Source organism: Hemiscyllium ocellatum, chromosome 8 (assembly GCF_020745735.1).
Source record: "Hemiscyllium ocellatum isolate sHemOce1 chromosome 8, sHemOce1.pat.X.cur, whole genome shotgun sequence".
In the NCBI taxonomy this organism is placed as follows: domain Eukaryota; kingdom Metazoa; phylum Chordata; class Chondrichthyes; order Orectolobiformes; family Hemiscylliidae; genus Hemiscyllium; species Hemiscyllium ocellatum.
The window spans coordinates 116,903,858-116,922,514 of record NC_083408.1 but is presented as its reverse complement, the minus strand read 5'-3'; the positions used below and the strand labels follow the sequence as shown (position 1 = coordinate 116,922,514).

General features: G+C 46.4%; 1 protein-coding gene across 4 annotated transcripts in view; it reads left to right on the top strand.

Moving 5' to 3' along the window:
* Positions 1-18,657, top strand: part of LOC132818445 (nesprin-2-like) — a 311,316-nt gene that overhangs the window by 34,408 nt on the left and 258,251 nt on the right. For 3 of the 4 annotated variants that reach the window (XM_060829512.1, XM_060829513.1, XM_060829511.1), the window contains exons 6-12: positions 2,462-2,612; positions 3,177-3,335; positions 7,119-7,259; positions 10,273-10,374; positions 13,727-13,906; positions 15,989-16,129; positions 17,539-17,762. In XM_060829512.1, coding sequence (XP_060685495.1) covers positions 2,462-2,612; positions 3,177-3,335; positions 7,119-7,259; positions 10,273-10,374; positions 13,727-13,906; positions 15,989-16,129; positions 17,539-17,762 — 1,098 coding nt within the window. Of the gene's footprint in view, positions 1-2,461; positions 2,613-3,176; positions 3,336-7,118; positions 7,260-9,152; positions 9,389-10,272; positions 10,375-13,726; positions 13,907-15,988; positions 16,130-17,538; positions 17,763-18,657 lie in introns of those variants that run through there. The other variant, XM_060829514.1, reaches the window with a different exon arrangement.

The window sequence follows — 18,657 nt, the reverse complement described above, 5'->3', positions numbered from 1 at the left end:
AAAAACCCTTCTGGCTCTCTAATGGCCTTTAGGGAAGGAAATCTACCATCCTTACCTGGTCTGGCCTCCATGTGACTCCAGACCCACAGCAATGTGGGTGACTCTGAAATGGCTGAGCAAGTCACTCAGTTCAAGGGCACTTCGGGAAGGGCAATAAATGCTGGTCCATCCAGTGATGCCCATATTCCATGAAGGCATTAAAAGAACCCTTTCAGTCCAGAAAATTTCTCAGTAGTTCAAAATCTGCCAGCTTTTCCCAGATCGGTCTTAAATATAAGTATCTATTCTCAACAATTGGTTCCAGTTCTATCCTTCACTAACTGCCTTTCTCAAATAAAGCAATTGTAGGTACAATGGGAAAGATCAGCAGAGAGAGATTAATTCGATAAGAACTGGCGGAAATACAGTGAGCTTTATCATCTCCATCTGCTTCTTAACATCCAAGCGATCCAGTCCCAATACAGGCTTTTCTTGAGCTCAGTCAACAGCTCGTTTGTACCTTGGGTCCACTTTGCTTAAAGTCTTTACCTAACCCTCTGATTGAGTTTAAATTGGATTTGTAAAACAGGAAGCCAATAGGTCAAGGTCTGGGTGTGGCTGAATGTTTGAGATTTAGAGTCAAAGATTTTAATAAGTGATTGCATTTGGCAGTCTGGTTCTGAACAATAGAGAAAAGGAAGATCCCAGTAACTGCTGGGAGAGTTGTTCTGAGTTCATGGCCTGTATAATGGTTCCCTCAATTTGTGGTTACACCTGGATAAAACTACAGAAAAAACCTGCAGCATTTAAGATATAGAAACAGGATATCAAGCATATTAACAAAGAGCAAATGAGAAGTCTGTGAACAAAATTCAACAAATCACAGTTAGGTGACTACGCTGGGGGCAGTTTTGATCAAGATGACACCAAAGAAACTATATGTGTTCTGAGGAGTCAATGGACTCAGTGTTAACTCTATTTCTCTCCATGGACACTGCCAGACCTACAGAATTCTCCAGCATTTTCTGTTTACATTCTGTCCATCCACATCAACGCTATGGTCAAGAAAGCTCAACACCTCTACTTCCTCAGGAGACTAAGGAAATTCAGCATGTCCACAATGACTCTTGCCAACTTTTACAGATGTACCACAGAAAGCATTCTACCTGAATGCATCACAGCTTGGTATGGCAAGTGCTGTGCCCAAGACCACAATAAAGTACAGAGACTCATGAACACATCCCAGTCCATCACAAAAACCAGCCTTTCTACCATTGACTCCATCTACACTCCCTACTGCCTTGGGAAAGCAGCCAATATCTTCAAAGAGGCAAAAGGGAGGACCACAGATGCTGGAGATCAGAGTTTAGATTAGAGTTGTGCTGGAAAAGCACAGCAAGTCAGACAGCATCTGAGGAGCAGGAAAATTGACGTTTCAGGAATTCCTGATGAAGGGCTTTTGCTCAAAATGTCGATTTTCCTGCTCCTTGGATGCTGCCTGACCTGCTGTGCTTTTGCAGCACCACTCTAATCTAGACAGGAAGGGTGTTCCCCATGTCCAGGGGGATTCCAGAACTAGGGGTAGGATAGAGGGTGGTCTAGTTAGGACTGAAATGAGGAGAAATATATTCTCCCAGACAGCAATGACACTAGAATTCTCTACAACAGAAAACAGTTGAGACAAAAGCATTTAATGTTTTTAAGAAGTTAGATGTAGTTCTTAGGACTGAAGGAATCAAAGGGTATTGGGAGAAAATGGGATCAGGGGACTGTGATGGATGATCAGCCATGATCACAGAGTCATAGAGTCATACAGCATGGAAATGGACCCTTCAGTCCAACTCATCCACACCAACCAAGTTTCCCAAAATAAAGTGGGCCCACTTGCCTGCATTTGGCCCATATCCCTCTAAACCTTTCCTATCATGTCTCTGTCCGAATGTCTTTCAAATGTTGTAACTGGCAGTTCAAACCATATACATACCAGCCTTGTGTGAAAAAGTTGCCCCTCAGGTCCCTTTTAAATCTCTCCCCTAACATCTTAAAAATATGCCGTATTGAATAGTGGAGGAGGCTGGAAGGGTGGAAAGGCCTCATCCTCCTATTTTTGTATAATTCTATGATGTCAGTCTTTGGGAGAGAATTCCAGATTGATTCATCACTGAATGGCCAATAGGGTCTGTAATGTGCTGCGCTGTTCTATGTTCTAGGTAGGACCAGGAGCAATGGGATTCGTTTGTGGTTGATACAGGGCTATGAGGACAGCATGGGTAATATTGAACTACATACCATTGAATGTTGCAGTTTTTTTTCCTCCAATATCCTCTCCCAGTGTACGTTGCACCCAGAGCCTGTGCCCTGTCTGTGAACCAGTGTATGTTAATGTGCTGTGTCCTTGTCAAATCCATGTCTGCACTTTTCTCGATAAGGTGTTCATTGCTGAATGCTCACTTTGGGTTCCTCTGCTTTTCTCTATCCTCAGGCAGGACCAATGCCACATGCTAGTGGCCTTTCTGAGACAGTGTCAAAACTACAGGAAGGAACTGACAGCTACCATTCAGAAAGGAGCAGCTGTCCTCCCAGGGCACACATCTTACATGGGGAAGGAAAAGCTGCAGAGACTAATGAACGATGTAAGTGTCGGGAAAATGATGGAGATTCGAAAAACCAGGTGAAATCAGAACGCTGGGCTGTAGTCAGGGAGTTAATGGACCAGATGGGTCAATTCTGAATGGTCTCTATTAGACTTTCTTTATAGATTTACATCCACAAATCTCATGATCCCTTGTTGATAAAACTCTGCACTGAGTCTCTGTATCACTTAGCAGGGGAGATGATGCCATGGGAAATATCACTGAGCCAGTGGTCCAGGAAAATACTCTCAGGCAATGGGTTCAAATCCCACTATTTACAACTGGTGGGATGTGAGTTAACAAAGTTAACAAATCTGGAATATAAGGTGAGTCACGGTGACTGAGGAGTGATTATTGTGTTTAAAAACCCATTGGGTTTGAGGGAAGTAAATCTACCATCCATAGCTGAACATCACCAACATGAGAGCAGACCCACAGCTGTGTAGCTGACCTGTAAATACCCTTTGAAATGGCCTGACCAAGACGCTCAGTCCAAGGGAGTTACAGATGGCCCACATCCCGTGAAATAAAAAAGAATAACGCTGAGCTGCAATTTTATTTCAGATTAATGACGTGAAACTAGAGTTCAACAGCCAACAGGGGAAAGTGGATGAACTGAGAAAGGTTTGTCGCCATCTGCAGTCAGAGCTGAAGAAAGTTATGGATTGTAATTCCTTACCATTCCAGACAGAAGCAGAAGAACTGTTGGATCAATGGTTGGATGTAAGTAATTGCAAATGGGAAGCTTGGATTCTACTGAAGGTGCCCTCATCTGCTCAGTTTATCAGCCTTGATCCAAACAGCTCCCTCTGAGGAGAAAGGATCCCGAGGGACTTGCTTTATTTTCACATTTGTTCTCAGAATGTGTGTCTCTCAGCAAGGCTGGCATTCATTGCCTTTCCCCAATTATACTGAGAGCAGGTAAGAGTCAAACACATCAGTGTGGAGCAGGAGTCACATAAAGACCCAGCAGGTTTCCACAGAGACCAGGAATGAACGTTTTGGAGTTTTCTCCGGTGCAGAGACCACACTTAGGTGTAACCTTGCTGTACCTGATGGCAGTACAGAGCTTTTCCTGCTGGGCAGGGATATGGTAAAGTGTGCCTGGGAGAGGTACCGGAAGATTTCCAGGATTCCTAATCCTTAATGAATGTCCAAGGTTTAGGGTGGGTGGGGATAAGGAATACAGTAGACCCACAGTTTCCTGGTGGGTTCTGAGTGGAGACTGTCACTCATTCTGGCCCCATAACAAAGCTAGATGAAAATAGAGGAACTTAACCAACCTGACCCCACAATGTTATCTGCTGAAGTTATCCTCTATAGAGTTGGACACATAGCATGGAAGCAGTCTCTTCAGTCCAACTCGTCCACGCCGACCAGATATCCCAATCTGAACTACTCCCCCATTTGCCAGCACTTGGCCCATATCCCTCCAAACCCTTCCTATTCATATAGCCATCCAGATGCCTTTTAAATGTTGTAATTGTACCAGCCTCCACCACCTCTGGCAGCTTGTTCCATACATGCACAAGGGGTGAAAAGGTTACCCCTGAGGTCTCTCTCATCTTAAACCTATACCCTCTAGTTCTGGACTCTCCCACCCCAGGAAGAAGACCTTGTCTATTTACCTTACCCATGCCACTCATGAGTTTATAAACCTCTACAGGTGACGTCCTCAGCCTCCGATGCACCAAGGAACAAAAGCCCAAGCCTATCCAGCCTCTCCCTAAAGCTCAGACCCTCTAACCCTTGTAAATCTTTCTGAATCGTTTCAAGTTTAACAACATCCTTTCTATAGAAGGGCGACTAAAATTGTACACAGTATTCCAAAAATGGCCTTAACTAATGTCCTGTACAGCTGCACAATGATGTCCCAACTCCAATGCTCAGTATTCTGAACAACATGCCAAGCATCTTCTTTCCCTCCCTGGTGACCTGCGACTCCACCTTCTAGGATCTATGCACCTGCATCCGAGGTCTCTTTGTTTGGCAACTTTCCCCAGGGCCCTACCATTAAGTGTATAAGTCCTGCCCTGGCTTGTCTTACCAAAATGCAACACCTCACACTGATCTAAATTTAACTCCATCTGCTATTCTTTGGCCCATTGGCCCAACTGATTAAGATCCTGATTTATAGAATCATAGAGATGTACAGCATGGAAACAGACCCTTCGATCCAACCCATCCATGCCAACCAGATATCCCAACCCAATCTAGTCCCACCTGCCAGCACCTGGCCCATATCCCTCCAAACCCTTCCTATTCACATACCCATCCAAATGCCTCTTAAATGCTATAATTGTACCAGCCTCCACCACTTCCTCTGGCAGCTCATTCCATACACGCACCACCCTCTGTGTGAAAAAGTTGCCTCTTTGGTCTCTTTTATATCTTTCCCCTCTCACCCTAAACCTATGCTCTCTAGTTCTGGACTCCCTGGTCCCAGGGAAAAGACTTTGCCTATTTACCCTATCCATGCCCCTCATAATTTTGTAAACCTCTATAAGGTCACACCTCAGCCTCCGATGCTCCAGGGAAAACAACCCCAGCCTGTTCCCTGTAGCTCAGATCCTTCAACCCTGGCAACATCCTTGTAAATCTTTTCTGAACCATTTCAAGTTTCACAACATCTTTCTGATAGGAAGGAGACCAGAATTACACACAATATTCCAACAGTGGCCTAGCTAATATCCTGTACAGCCGCAACATGACCTCCCAACTTCTTACTCAATACTGTGACCAATAAAGGAAAGCATACCAAACACCTTCTTCACTATCCTATCTACCTGCGACTCCACTTTCAAGAAGCCATGAACCTGCACTCCAAGGTCTCTTTGTTCAGCAACACTCCCTAGGACCTTCACATTAAGTGTATAAGTCCTGCTAAGATTTGCTTTCCCAAAATGCAGCACCTCACATTTATCTGAATTAAGCTTCATCTGGCACTTCTCAGCCATTTACTTAGAGTAATCTTCTTCACTGTCCACTGTGAAATATCTCCACGAAGATTGGTATCCCATCACCACGTCACCCTTTATTTACATCCACACAGTACACAACACTGACCCAGCTAGCTCAGAGCCAACTCTCAGAGTGAGCAGAACCCCTGACACTCCTGTTTATATGTGTCAGACCAGGTTAACAGCCCCAATCAGGGAACTCAGATTCTATGAAGTCCACCTGGCTGACCTCGTTCCAATCACTATAGCCTCTGTGAAGAGAAAGAACCAGAGTTAATGTTTTGAGTCTTGTATAACTCTTCTTCAGAGTTTCTTCAGCATTCTGTGTGTTTGGTGTATATTTAAAGGTGTTTGACTGGACAGAGTGACCTCGTCATTTGCTGTCCAGTCACATTGGCTTAGCTCAGGCAGTACATGACTGAGTGAATGCTCCAGGCTGGGTTTTCTTCCTACTTCCATCCTGGTTTCATGTCTATGGCAGCAGCCTGGTTTACACTGAGCAGGGTTGGGGGGTCTGGGGATGGATAGAATCCCTGTCTATACGTGAGCGAAACTATGGGGATTAATGTTTCACACTGAGTTGCCAGCAAAGAAATAGGCCATTGGGCCTACTAACTCTTGTATTTATACGCACATCCCTCCTCATTCCTCTTGCCTTGTGAGCACGCCACCCCCACCCAACCTAATTCCTATCTCCCTCAGATTTACCTCATCACCAGCTGCACCCACTCTGTGTGGCAGAGACATCCTCACATCAGCAACACCCTCTGGGAAGGAAACTACCTCATGGATTTGTGAACGCCTGCCTTAAATTTGCGGTCCTTAGTTCTTATCTCTCCCTCAATGGAATCATCTTTTCAATCTTGACATAATTTCAAACTCCCCGTTAAATGAAATATCTTGCCTGTAGCAGAGACTTGCTGCAAGGGTCACACTTACTTCCTAAAACACCTTCATCATCACACTTGCTCAGTAACCACGGTCTTGTTAGTAAGCAGCGTTTTTAAACAATTATTCTTTCATGGGCTGTGGGCATTGTTGGAGAGGCCAGCATTTGTTGCTCATCCCCAACTGCCCCTGAGCTGAGTGGTTTGCTGGGCTATTTCAGAGGGCATTTGAGAGACAACTCTATTTCTGGGGATCTGGAGTCACAGGCCAGACCAGGTGAACATGGCCGATTTCCCTCCCTGAAGGACATTAGTGAAGCAGATGGGTATTATGGTAATTTCATGGTCACCATCACTAAGACTAGCTTTATATTCCAGATTTATTAATTGTATTTTAGTTCCACCAGTCACAGGATATTGGCCTTGGCCTCTCGATTAACACTGCACAGACATTTCCATGACCCACTATCATCTTCCCCTATCCACCCACTAGCTGTCACTGTTACAAACAGCAAAGTCAAGAGGCTGGGGGGAAATCTAAGAACACTGTCCCCAATTGGGAGAATTGAAAAAGCCGGACCTGGCATGAGGATCACACCCCCGTCAGCCCCGGCAATTCCAGGATCTGGTTTGGAAGCTGAGCCTGTGTATCTCAACAGGAGTCGGAGAGACTGGATAGTTACAGCTGTAACCTGCAGCAAGCCCTGAGCCTATGGGAAGATCTCAGTGAGAGCCGCTCACGGATGGAGGAGAGTGTGACAGGCAGGTCTGCAAGTGGACAGGAGCTCGCAATGCAGGAGGTGAGAACCAAAACCTTCCACCATGGGAGGTGGGTGTTAAATATATCAGCCATCACCAAATGGTCGAACCAGGAAAGCCTCTGTTTCCTGCTGTTGAGCATCCAATTGGTGACAGCCATTCTGCTCACAGCAAGAAGTTCCTGGCAGAAAGAGGTTACAGAGCAAAGTTCCCAGTTGTTGTTTGAAGATTAAGTATTAGGACAGAGGGGCCAGATCTATTGCTTTTCTTCGCAGTTGCGCAATTGGATCCTTTTGCCTTCAGTTCAGAGAACAGACACTTCACTTCATGTCCCACCTAAATTCGGTAATCCAATAATACAGCACTCTCTCAGTACTGTCTCCCTGACAGTGCAGCGCTCCCTCAGCACTGCCCCTCTAACTGTGCGGCACTCCCTTAGCACTGACTGTTCGACAGTGCGGCATTCCCTCAGCACTGACCCTCTGACAGTGCGGCACTCCCTCAGCACCGACTGTCCGACAGTGCGGCACTCCCTCAGCACCGACTGTCTGATAGTCCAGCACTCCCTCAGCACTGACCCTCTGACAGTGCAGCACCCTCTCAGCACTGACCCTCCGACAATGTGGCACTTTCTCAGCACTGACATTCTGACAGCACAGCTCTCCCTCAGTACAGACCTTCCAACAGTGTAGCTCTCTCTCAGCACTGACCCTCTGACATTGCAGCTCTTTCTCAGTACTGACCCTCTGACAGTGCAGTATACCCTCTGACAGTGCGGTATACCCTCAGCACTGACCCTCGGACGATACGGCGCTCCCTCAGCACTGACCCTCCAACAGTGCAGTTCTTTCTCAGTATTGACACTCTGACAGTGCGGCACTCCCTCAGTACTGACCCTCTTACAGTGCGGCACTCCCTCAGCATTGACCCTCCGATAGTGCGGCACTCCCTCAGTACTGACCCTCCGATAGTGCGGCAGTCTGTTAGTTCTGACCCGCAACAATACAATGACTGACTCACTGATAGGGCACTGATCTCTCTGAACATAGTGTGTGACAGGGCAATACTCCTAATTGCTGACCCTTCGTTCATGCAGTGCTCTGTCAGTATTGACCCTCCAATAACACAGTGTTCCCTAAGCATCTGTAAGAGTATCTGCCTGGATTTAGCCAATATATTTTTGGAGGGATTTCTCAATCTAGAATTCTTGCTAAAAGTGTACAAGGCACTAGTTCAGACCACGGCTGGAATACTGTGAACAGTTCTGGACCTAACGTAACTATCATTGGAGGCAATCCACTGAATATTCACAAGGTTATTCCCTGGTATGAAGTGACTGTCTTATGAGGAGAGGAAGAATAAATTTGACCTGAATCAGTTTGGCAAAATAAGAGGCAACTTTATTGAAATACACAAGATTCTTTGGGTACTTGACAGGGGAGATGTGGAGAGAGTATTTCCCCTTGTGTGGGAGAGTCTAGGACTAGAGGGTATCATCTCAGTTTAAGGAGTCACACATTGACAATAGAGGCGAGCAGGGCATTTTTTTCCCTTAGACGGGAGTGAATTGGTGGGGAGCTGTTGAGGTTGGGTCATTAAGTATATTCAAGGCTGAGATAGATTTTATTAATGAGTAAGGGATTCAAGGGTTATGTATAAAAGGCAGGAAAGTGGAGTTGAGGATTATCAGACCAGCCCCGGTCTCATTGAACACCAGAGCAGACACAGTGGGCCGAATGGCCTGTTTCAGTTCCGACATGTTCTGGTCTCAGGTGAAGGTGCTATTCAATGTGTTCAAGTGGGAGGTATACGGAACACAAGCTAGAGTTTACCACACCCAGTCTGTTCACAAATCCTGCCTAGTAGGAGTGCCTCAAAAACCACAGAAAGGTTCAGGTCGACTCCTCCCTTCAGTTTACTCCTGGAGGACACGCTGAGTCGAGTGATCTCAGATCTGTAGGGTTAAAGCAGTCAGCTGGCAGTTGGAATCTGCTGGAGGCAGGATAAATCAAGATTGAACGGAGGAGTTTTACATGTCTGGGCAAAAGCTACAGAAACAGGTTAGAGGATCAACAGAGGAGTGAGGAGACCGGAATAAACTGCAGAGAGCCTGGGACTGCAGCAAGTGCCAGCCTACCGCTTACTGAACCAATGGAGAACAATCTACTAGGTAAGAACATTTTAATTGTTGTTTCTCTGTATTCCTGAGATCACTTAATAAGTCAAAGATTAAAGGGGAGAATTCTTAAACTCCCCAAACCAGTCTCACAGGTTTAGGAAGAGAGAGCTCCACAGGTTAAAAATGATTTATCATTCACAGCCCTGCTATAGAATAACTCTATCAAACGCTTGCCTTACAAGCTGTGTTCTGAGACTCTTAGTTCCAAGAGCTCTGATTGAAATGAGTCGGTATCACTGATTAACAGGCAATACAAGTTAAACCCAACATGACTCAAATCAACAGCAGATAACATACAAAGTAAAACTGCCTCTACACTGTCTCTATCAATCACTCCCAGAATAGTGATAGCACAGGGTTAGATACAGAGTAAATGTCTCCAGTTTGTCCTGTGCACGAGAGAGAGTTCATTCATTTGCAATAAAACAAAATCAAAATACTGCAGATTAATTTTTAAATGTGTGGGATGGCTGGTTAGGCTGCCCACTCCTTGTCGTCTCTGAGATGCTAAAACAATAAAAGGTTTAATTATTTGTTAAATACTACCAGTGTTAACAGTTTGAAAAGGGGAAGTAGAATACTGATAAAAAGTTATTAATCTTAAACATTAACTCTTTGTCTCTCCACAGAAATGGCCAGACCTGCTGAAAGTTTGCAGTAACTTTATTTTTATTTCAGGTTTGCAGCCAGGTTTCTCCCAGACCTTTTCCGAGCTGACACTGATTTTCCATCAGTCTTGCTCTGGGCTTTAGGAGATTTATTTTGCTGTTTTGATGTTTTCTGTTTGCATTAAACTGAAATGTAAAATTGAATTGAGACCTGGCCAACTTTCATTCGCTCTGTCCATGAACTGGTTGATGCTTGTCTTGCTGCAGGATGAGATTCCGTCTCAGGAGAAGGAGATTCCGAGTTTCCGGGAGAAAGCGGTGAGAATTCAGGAGCTGCTTGGTTGGAAGGAAATCCCACTAGAGTTGCAGGTAAGGACTTGATCTCTGAAATAACCAAGTAATCAGGAGTTTCAGGAGTGTGTGTGTGTGTGTATTTCCAACTTCCCTTTGTACATTTCCCTCTCTTCCCACCCTCTCCCTTTGCCGCGTCTTTCACCCTCTGTTTCTCTTCCTCTCTCTAATGTCTATTTTTGGCACATGTCTCTCTCTCTCTCTCTCTCTCTCTCTCTCCCTGTTGGCCACATCTTTTTAATCATTCACGGAAAGTGGGTGTTGTTGGCTAGGCCAGCATTTACAGCTTGTGCCTAAGATAAGAGTCAACTATATAGCTGTGGGTCTGGAGTTACATGTAGGCCAGACCTTTTCTTAATTTCAAAATATGCTTTACTTATAAAAAATATCTTTATGTACATACATAGTCACAGACACAGTTCGGTTCTGTACAGAGCATATCAAGAAAATAAATAAACACTGGAGTTCCACTCTACCTAAACGAACCAAAAACATCTCTTACACATGCAAGACTGAAATAATATGCATTTGAGGCACTGGGAGGGTCCGAGACCTGAATGGACCCCCAAGTGGCAGAAAGATCTCAGACCCCCACTGTACCTTGGCAGCCACTGCCCCAAGCTTTAAGGACGGTAGTTTTGATCCATAAAACAGTTGGGATTTTCCGTCACCAGCAATGTTTCATGGTAATCATTCCACCCCTCGGTCCAGATTTTTAAAGAAAATTCAAATTCCATCCGTAGTGGGATTCCTAAAATATTAATAGTTTTGCAACAATACCCCCACTGGGACATTGTGAATATATTGTGACATGCTGAGGACCTGGCGAGTACAGTTTAGCTTCGACCTACTCAATCAGAGTGAAGAGGAATCTGCCTTAATTGTGTCAAATAGCAAGCACTATTGAAGTGTGATAATAAAATAAAGAATTGCAGATGCTGGAAATCCGAACCAAAAGCAGAAATTGCTGGAGAAACTCAGCAGGTCTGGCAGCATCTGTGGAGAGAGAGAGAGAAAAACAGAGTTAATGCTTCAAGTTTAGACCTAGAACTGTTCTGAAGAAGGGCCATTGGACTTTAAATGTTAACTCTGCAGGAGGATAGTTAATACAATTAACAAGTAACAGCAGTGCTGTGATTTGGAGAAGAGAACAATGACTTGTATTGATTTAACAACTTTAGAGAAGTTAAATATCCCAAGGTGTACCATGGCAGTGATCAGGAAACAAAATCTTACAGATATTCTGGAAGATGAACCAAAGCTTGGTCATAAAGTGAGGATTTAAGGAAAGTCTTTAAATAAGAAAGCGAGGAAGAGAGATTAGATTACTTACAGTGTGGATACAGGCCCTTCGGCCCAACAAGTCCACACCGACCCGCCGAAGCGCAACCCACCCATACCCCTACATTTACCCCTACCTAACACTACGGGCAATTTAGCATGGCCAATTTACCTGACCCGCACATCTTTGGACTGTGGGAGGAAACCGGAGCACCCGGAGGAAGCCCACGCAGACACGGGGAGAATGTGCAAACTCCACACAGTCAGTCGCCTGAGGCGGGAATTGAACCTGGGTCTCTGGCGCTGTGAGGCAGCAGTGCTAACCACTGATAGAGATAGAGAGACCGAGGAGATCAGGGAGTAGATTCCAGAGCTTGGGGGCCCAGGTGGATGTGTCTGACTCTTTAATACTTGAAGTGTAAGGAGGTCTGGAAGTTTCCGAGTTAAACCCGAGGAAGGATTCTGTGGTTGTTGATGAAAGCAGGGAGTAGGCTTGCAGGCCAGGAGTGTCATTGGTGCAGGTAATATCAAACCCCAGCTCAAACTTTGTGATGAGTAATGTAGTCTCTGTAAACCAGGGGAGTTTAACAGAGTGGGAGAGAGGAGATTGCTGAGAAAAGGCAAGGAGTACAGCAAAGGATCTCCGCAGGGAACTGTCAGCATAGGAACCAACTTGTAACCAGGGGGGGTACTGTGACAGGGAACTGCACAGGGCTGGTCTGTTCCTCTGCCTTTCAGCTGACTATCAGCTCCATCTCACTGTGATTCCCTTCTCTACAGTCTCTATTTATCTCCTGCAGTGCTGGCATTCTTAAACCAGAAACCAGGTCAAATTAACAAAGTAAAACCTGAAGGAGGTGCAGATGCTGTAAATCAGAAAAAATATAGAGAGTGCTGGAAAAGTTCAGCAGGTCTGTCAGTATCTGTGGGGAGAAATCAGAGTTAATATTCCAGACTGAGTGACCTTTCCTCAGAATGCAATTCTCTTGGATGTCAACTCTGATTTCTCTTCCTCAATGCTGCCAGACCTGCTGAGTTTCTGCAGCAGTTTCAGACTGTTTACACACAGCCCTTCTGCCTGAGGAGTGAACTGAGCTGGAGAGCAGGCAGTGAGCTGATTGCTGGCTGCTGGAAGGATGCCGCTCTCTCAGCAGGCAGGTTACCTGGTCAGTGCGTTTCAAACGAAGAACGAGTACATGTTACCAGAGAGGAAAGACTGTTTACGTACACATGATTTCTGAAGCATTTCGTAACAATGCTAAGAAGATGTATTCAAGTGGCAAGTTACAAAGTTTGTACTTAGAACATTTAACAGGAGGGTATTGTTATATTCCTGGGGCTTTAGAATCTTTTTTTATTCATTTATGGGATGAGAGTGTTGCTAGCTAGGCTGGCATTTATTGTCCATCCCTAATTGCCCAGAGGGCAGGTAAGAGTCATCCACATTGGCTGTGGGTCTGGAGTTACATGTAGACCAGACAAAGTAATGACGGCAGTTTCCTTCCCGAAAGGACATTCATGAACCAGATGGATTTTTCCGACAAGCGACCATGGATTCATGGCCATCATTAAATTCCTAATTCCTGATTTTAAAAGAAATTGAATTCAAATTCCACCACCTGCCAAGGTGAGATTCAAAGTTGTTCCCCCAGGAGATTATCTGGGTCTCTGAATCGAATAGTCTGGTAATAATAGCACTAGATCATCGCGTTCCCTAATGTGTGGCCATGAGAAGGCTATTTGGCCCATCAAGTCAATGCAAACTGCTTAATGGGGCAATCCAGTTAGTCATTAGCATGTATTGAAAAATATCAAAGGGTTCAAGTTAAAAATTACTGAATGGAGCTGTGATGTTGGACCAAGGTCAGTATGATCCAGTGAGATATGAACATATGATGTTGAAAAGAGGTACCAATGAGTGCTGATGTCATGACTTGGGGTATTGTGCTCCGTAGCCCAGGAGGCAGTGGGTCTGTGATTTCACGAGTTCCCCTTGGCACCAGCCTACAGTGCTGTGAGTGTCAGGTTACAGCCTTGCTGCTGTTAGAGGGGGAACGAACACTGAACCTTTTCCCCTTGCTCAACAAAGGTGGTGTCGACAGTAAAGAAGAAAATAGAACAGGTGAAACACATCAACAAACAGCTCAACACCATGGACAAGGCGCCAACTGGACATCTCAGTCACTCCGTGGTCAAACATGAACCAACGGGAGTTCCTTCTGAGGATGATGTCAGAGAACAGGTTCTCCCACTCTGTCTCAACAGAGAGGTAATTGGATCTTCAGTTCTATACTTGCTGTGTGAATGGAAATATAAATCCAATCAAGTTTACATTTCAATATCACCTCACAAAGGCACTCACCTTCACTGACAGCTCCAGTGCTTTACAGTCAATGAAGTATTTCTGAATTCAAGGTACTGTTTCTTTTTATTTACTCATGGAATGTGGGTGTCACTGGCTGGGGCAGCATTTATGGGGATGAGCTGCCTTGTTGACCCACTGCAGTCCCTGTGCTGTAGGAGGCCCACAATGCCCTTAGGGAGGGAATTCCAGGATTTTGACCCAGTGACAGTGAAGGAACGGTGATATATTTCCAAGTCAGGATGGTGAGGCGCTTGGAGGGGAACATGCAGGGGGTGGTGTTCCCATGTATCTGCTGCCCTTGTCCTTCTAGATGTGAGTGGCCGTGGGTTTGGAAAGTGCTGTCTGAGGATCTTTGGTGAGTTTCTGCAGTGCACCTTGTAGATGGTACACACTGCTGCTACTGAGCGTCGATAGGGGAGGGAGTGGATGTTTGTGGATGTGGTGCCAATCAAGCGGCTGCTTTGTCCTGGATGGTGTCAAGCTCCTTGAGTGTTGTTGGAGCTGCTCCCATCCAGAACAAGTGGAGAGTATTCCATCACACTCCTGACTTGTGCCTTGTAAATGGTGGACAGGTTTTGGGGAGTAAGGGGGTGAGTGGCGGGATTCCTAACCACTGACCTGCTTTTGTAGCCACTGCGTTTATAGGGTGAGTCATGTTCAGCTCCTGGTCAGTGGTAACCCCTCAGGATTTTGACAGTGGAAGATTCAGTGATGATAACACCATCTCTCTTGTTACAGAGATCATTGTCTGGCACTTGCCACTGTTTTAACCAAACTTGGATTTTGTCGGGATTTGGATACAGATGTCTCAGTACAGAGAGATGGATATTGCTTAGGATACTGGGTGACATTGTACCTTCTTTGAAATAGAATCGCGTGATCTCATGGTTTAGTGTTTGCTTGGCGATAGTGTTCCCATCTCTGAGCCCGGAGGCCCAGATTAAGTTCCACTGCTCGAGACGGAGGTAACTATCTCTGAACAGACTGATTTAGAAAAATATACTCAGAGGAATACAAGTCACCCTCACAATGAACCTGTTTCAGCCCCAGTCCCACAATGACTCCTGCAGAGGGTTGAGTCTGGGAGCACTCCCAAACACAGCCAGTGGCTGGGGTTGTGGGGGATGGGGAGATTTGCCACAGCCAGTCTGAATCATGTGGTCACTGAGTATCCGTCACAGGCACAGGTCACCGGGCTGGTTAGCAGAAGCTACAAATCCTGCTTCTTGTTGTTCCAAAATATTGGAATGTCAGAATTATAACTGCTACAGGATGGCCATGTTCATTGGGAGCTGAGAAGTATTTTCTGGTCTGCATGGCTGAGCCTGCAGACAATGACAGTGGCAACCTGTTTTAGATAAGACTTTTCCCACGGTACAATTAACCCTTTACAGTAAAATGTGCCAAGGTGTTTCACAGAAATATAATGTCGACAGTGAGCTTCATGAGGCGACAGTAAGTCAGATGAGCACCAATTTGATTAAAGAGTTGGGTTTGATGGAGTGTCTTCAAGAGAAGATTGAGGGAGAGAGGCGGTGAAGTTTACGTTCGGAATTCCCAAATTGAGGACTCAGGCAGCAGGTGGAAGAGGCCAGACGGAAGGAGTGCAGATACCGTGGTGGATCCTGGGGCGGGGGGGGTGGGAGGGTGGGGAAATTACAGAGATAGGGAGGGGGTGAGGCTACTGAGGGACCTGATCCCAGGGATGAGAATCTTAAGACTGATGTATTGGTGGACCAGGATCCACTGTAAGTCAGCGAACACAAGGTGAAGTATACCCTAACCCTAACCCTAACCCATTCCCCGAAGACTGAGACAAAGCTGCCCTTAGAAATATTCTAGCTAGAAGGATCTGCAGTAAAGGATAGTTTTCCCTCAGACACCATGGGGATGGGAGTGGGCGGGTGGGTGAGAGTATGACCTCAGGCTGTCTCAGGGCTGGTTACATCAGTCCATGCTGTCCTTCCGTCTGTTTCTGTTTCACAGGGCGTTCGGCCTGTCTTTGAGTTCAGTGTTGAAGGTCAGCAGTGTTCTCGACACCGTCTGGATGCACGTGAGGAGATGGCGTGGAGTGGGGAAGATCCCAGTGATGATGATATCACACCCACAGCAGAGGACCTACCAGAGGTATTGATCCAACCCTCTCGACCCGTCAGTCAGCAGTACAGAGATCCTTTCTTTAATTGTGAACATCACTACAGCTTTTGTTGTCTGTCCCTAACTGCCTTTGAATCAAATAGCTTGCCAGGGCCATTTCAGAGGGCAGCAAAGAGTAAGCCACAATGCTGTTGGCCAGGCTGGGTCATTTCCTTCCCGAAAGGACATTGGTGAGTCAGGTGGGTTTTTAATGATAATTGATGCCAGTTTCATGGTCACTAACACTGGGACGAGTTTTATAGTACAGATTTATGAATTTAAGTTAAAATCCATCTGTCAGGGTGTAATTCGAACTGGAGCAGGGCCATCTGGGATTACGATGGGCCCTGGATTCTAGTCCAGTATCATTACTCCATCTCCCTCAACTCATAATCATAGAAACATCAAACCATACAGTATAGTTGGAGACCAGCCTACCCAATGCATTTACAGTCCAAACTGGAACACACTTCACTCAATACTAATCGAGAGTGTGGTGCTGGGAAAGCTCAGCAGGTCAGGCAGCATCTGAGGAGCCGGAGTCAGCATCTGCAGACCTCACTTTCTCCTCACTCAATGCTACCAGCTATCAGCAACAACTTGCATTTATATAGTGTCTTTTGCTGAGTGAAACATCTGAAGGGATTTCACAGAAACATAATGAAACACAATGTTTACATCCCTGAAAACATTGAAACTGGGACTAGAATAGTGAGGTGGTGTTTGGACCAGGTTAGGGTCGATGGGTCAAAGGGCCTTTTTCCTGCAGTCGGTCTCAATGATGTTATGACTCTGGGGTCACCTCCCAAGTCTTGGCTGCCTGGGATAATGACCCCCTCTCCCAAAGGTCTGGTTTCTCTGAATGGCCTTTCAGTTGATTTATATTTTCTGTCCCATCACTGATGAAGGATTTGGTTTAAAAAAAGTGTGTTTGTTTGGAGACAAATCTGGCTGTAACTGCTGCCACTATCATTACCCTGGGCAGGAACTGGGCTGCACTTGATGCTTTAGATTAGATTACTTACAATGTGGAAACTGTAAGCAGTTGCAGTGAAGGTCTCTGAATGTTTTGTTTAAAAACAGCTGTGTCAATTTCAGATCAGGCCTTTGAATATTGTAACATGGCTTACTTTTTGTAAATTCATCATGAATCTGCCACTGGGAGTGGAAGTCAGGCTTTAGAATAGAAACATGTTTTACAGAAGAGTGGGATTTGTGTTGGAGCAGGATGGATGGATAGTTTTAGTTGAAGAAGGATGTGGATTTGGGGTTTAGTGTCCGTGAGGATTTGGGGATTAGGGAGGGGTAAGGATTAGGGACGGATGGGGATTTGGGGTACACAATGTGGATTGCCCTGAGTGCAGAGTTTCTCATCCCTTCTTCCCTCTTCCTGTCTCCAGACGCCCTGTGCACAGACGGACAGAGGTCAGGAGCAGGGCAACGACAGGCTCTACCTCGGTGAGACAGAACAGCGCCGGAGACAACATGAGGCGAGCGAGGAGGAAACCCAGGCAAAAAGACGCAGGGAACAGTGGCCAGTGCAGGGGGAGCAGGATCAGAACATGCAGCCTGCGTCTAAAACCCCGCTGCAGCAACAGGACACTGAGCTCGAGGCACTGGAGAGGTGAGTAGTACAAATTGGGCAGAGCCTGGCTGTAATCCAGGGAGAAGAGCACTGAAAACGACCCGTTCCAATCACAGTTACAGGCCACCTCGAGTAACGTTCCATACACTCTTAATGTCGTACTGAGGGAGTGCCGCACTGTCGGAGGGTCAGTGCTGAGGGAGTGCCACACTGTCAGAGGGTCAGTGCTGAGGGAGTGGACACTGTCGGAGGGTCAGTGCTGATAGAGTGCCACACTGTTGGATAGTCAGTGCTGAGGGAGTGCCATACTGTTGGAGGGTCAGTGCTGAGGGAGTGCTGCACTTTCGGAGGGTCAGTGCTGAGTGAGTGCGCACTGTCGGAGGGTCAGTGCTGAGGGAGTGTCGCACTGTCAGAGGGTCAGTGCTGAGGGAGTGCCGCACTGTCAGAGGGTCAGTGCTGAGGGAGTGCCGCACTGTCGGAGGGTCAGTACTGAGGGAGTGCCGCACTGTTGGAGGGTCAGTGCTGAGGGAGTGTCGCACTGTCAGAGGGTCAGTGCTGAGGGAGTGCCGCACTGTCAGAGGGTCAGTGCTGAGGGAGCGCTGCACTGTTGGAGGGTCAGTACTGAGGGAGTGTCACACAGTTGGAGTGTCAGTGCTGAGGGAGCGCCGCACTGTCGGAGGGTCAGTGCTGAGGGAGTGCCGCACTGTTGGAGGGTCAGTACTGAGGGAGTGCCACACAGTCGGAGGGTCAGTGCTGAGAGAGTGCCGCACTGTCGGAGGGTCAATGCTGAGGGAGTGCCGCACTGTCAGAGGGTCAGTGCTGAGGGAGTGACACACAGTCGGAGGGTCAGTGCTGAGGGAGTGCCGCACAGTCGGAGGGTCAGTGCTGAGGGAGTGCCGCACTGTCGGAGGGTCAGTGCTGAGGGAGTGGGCGC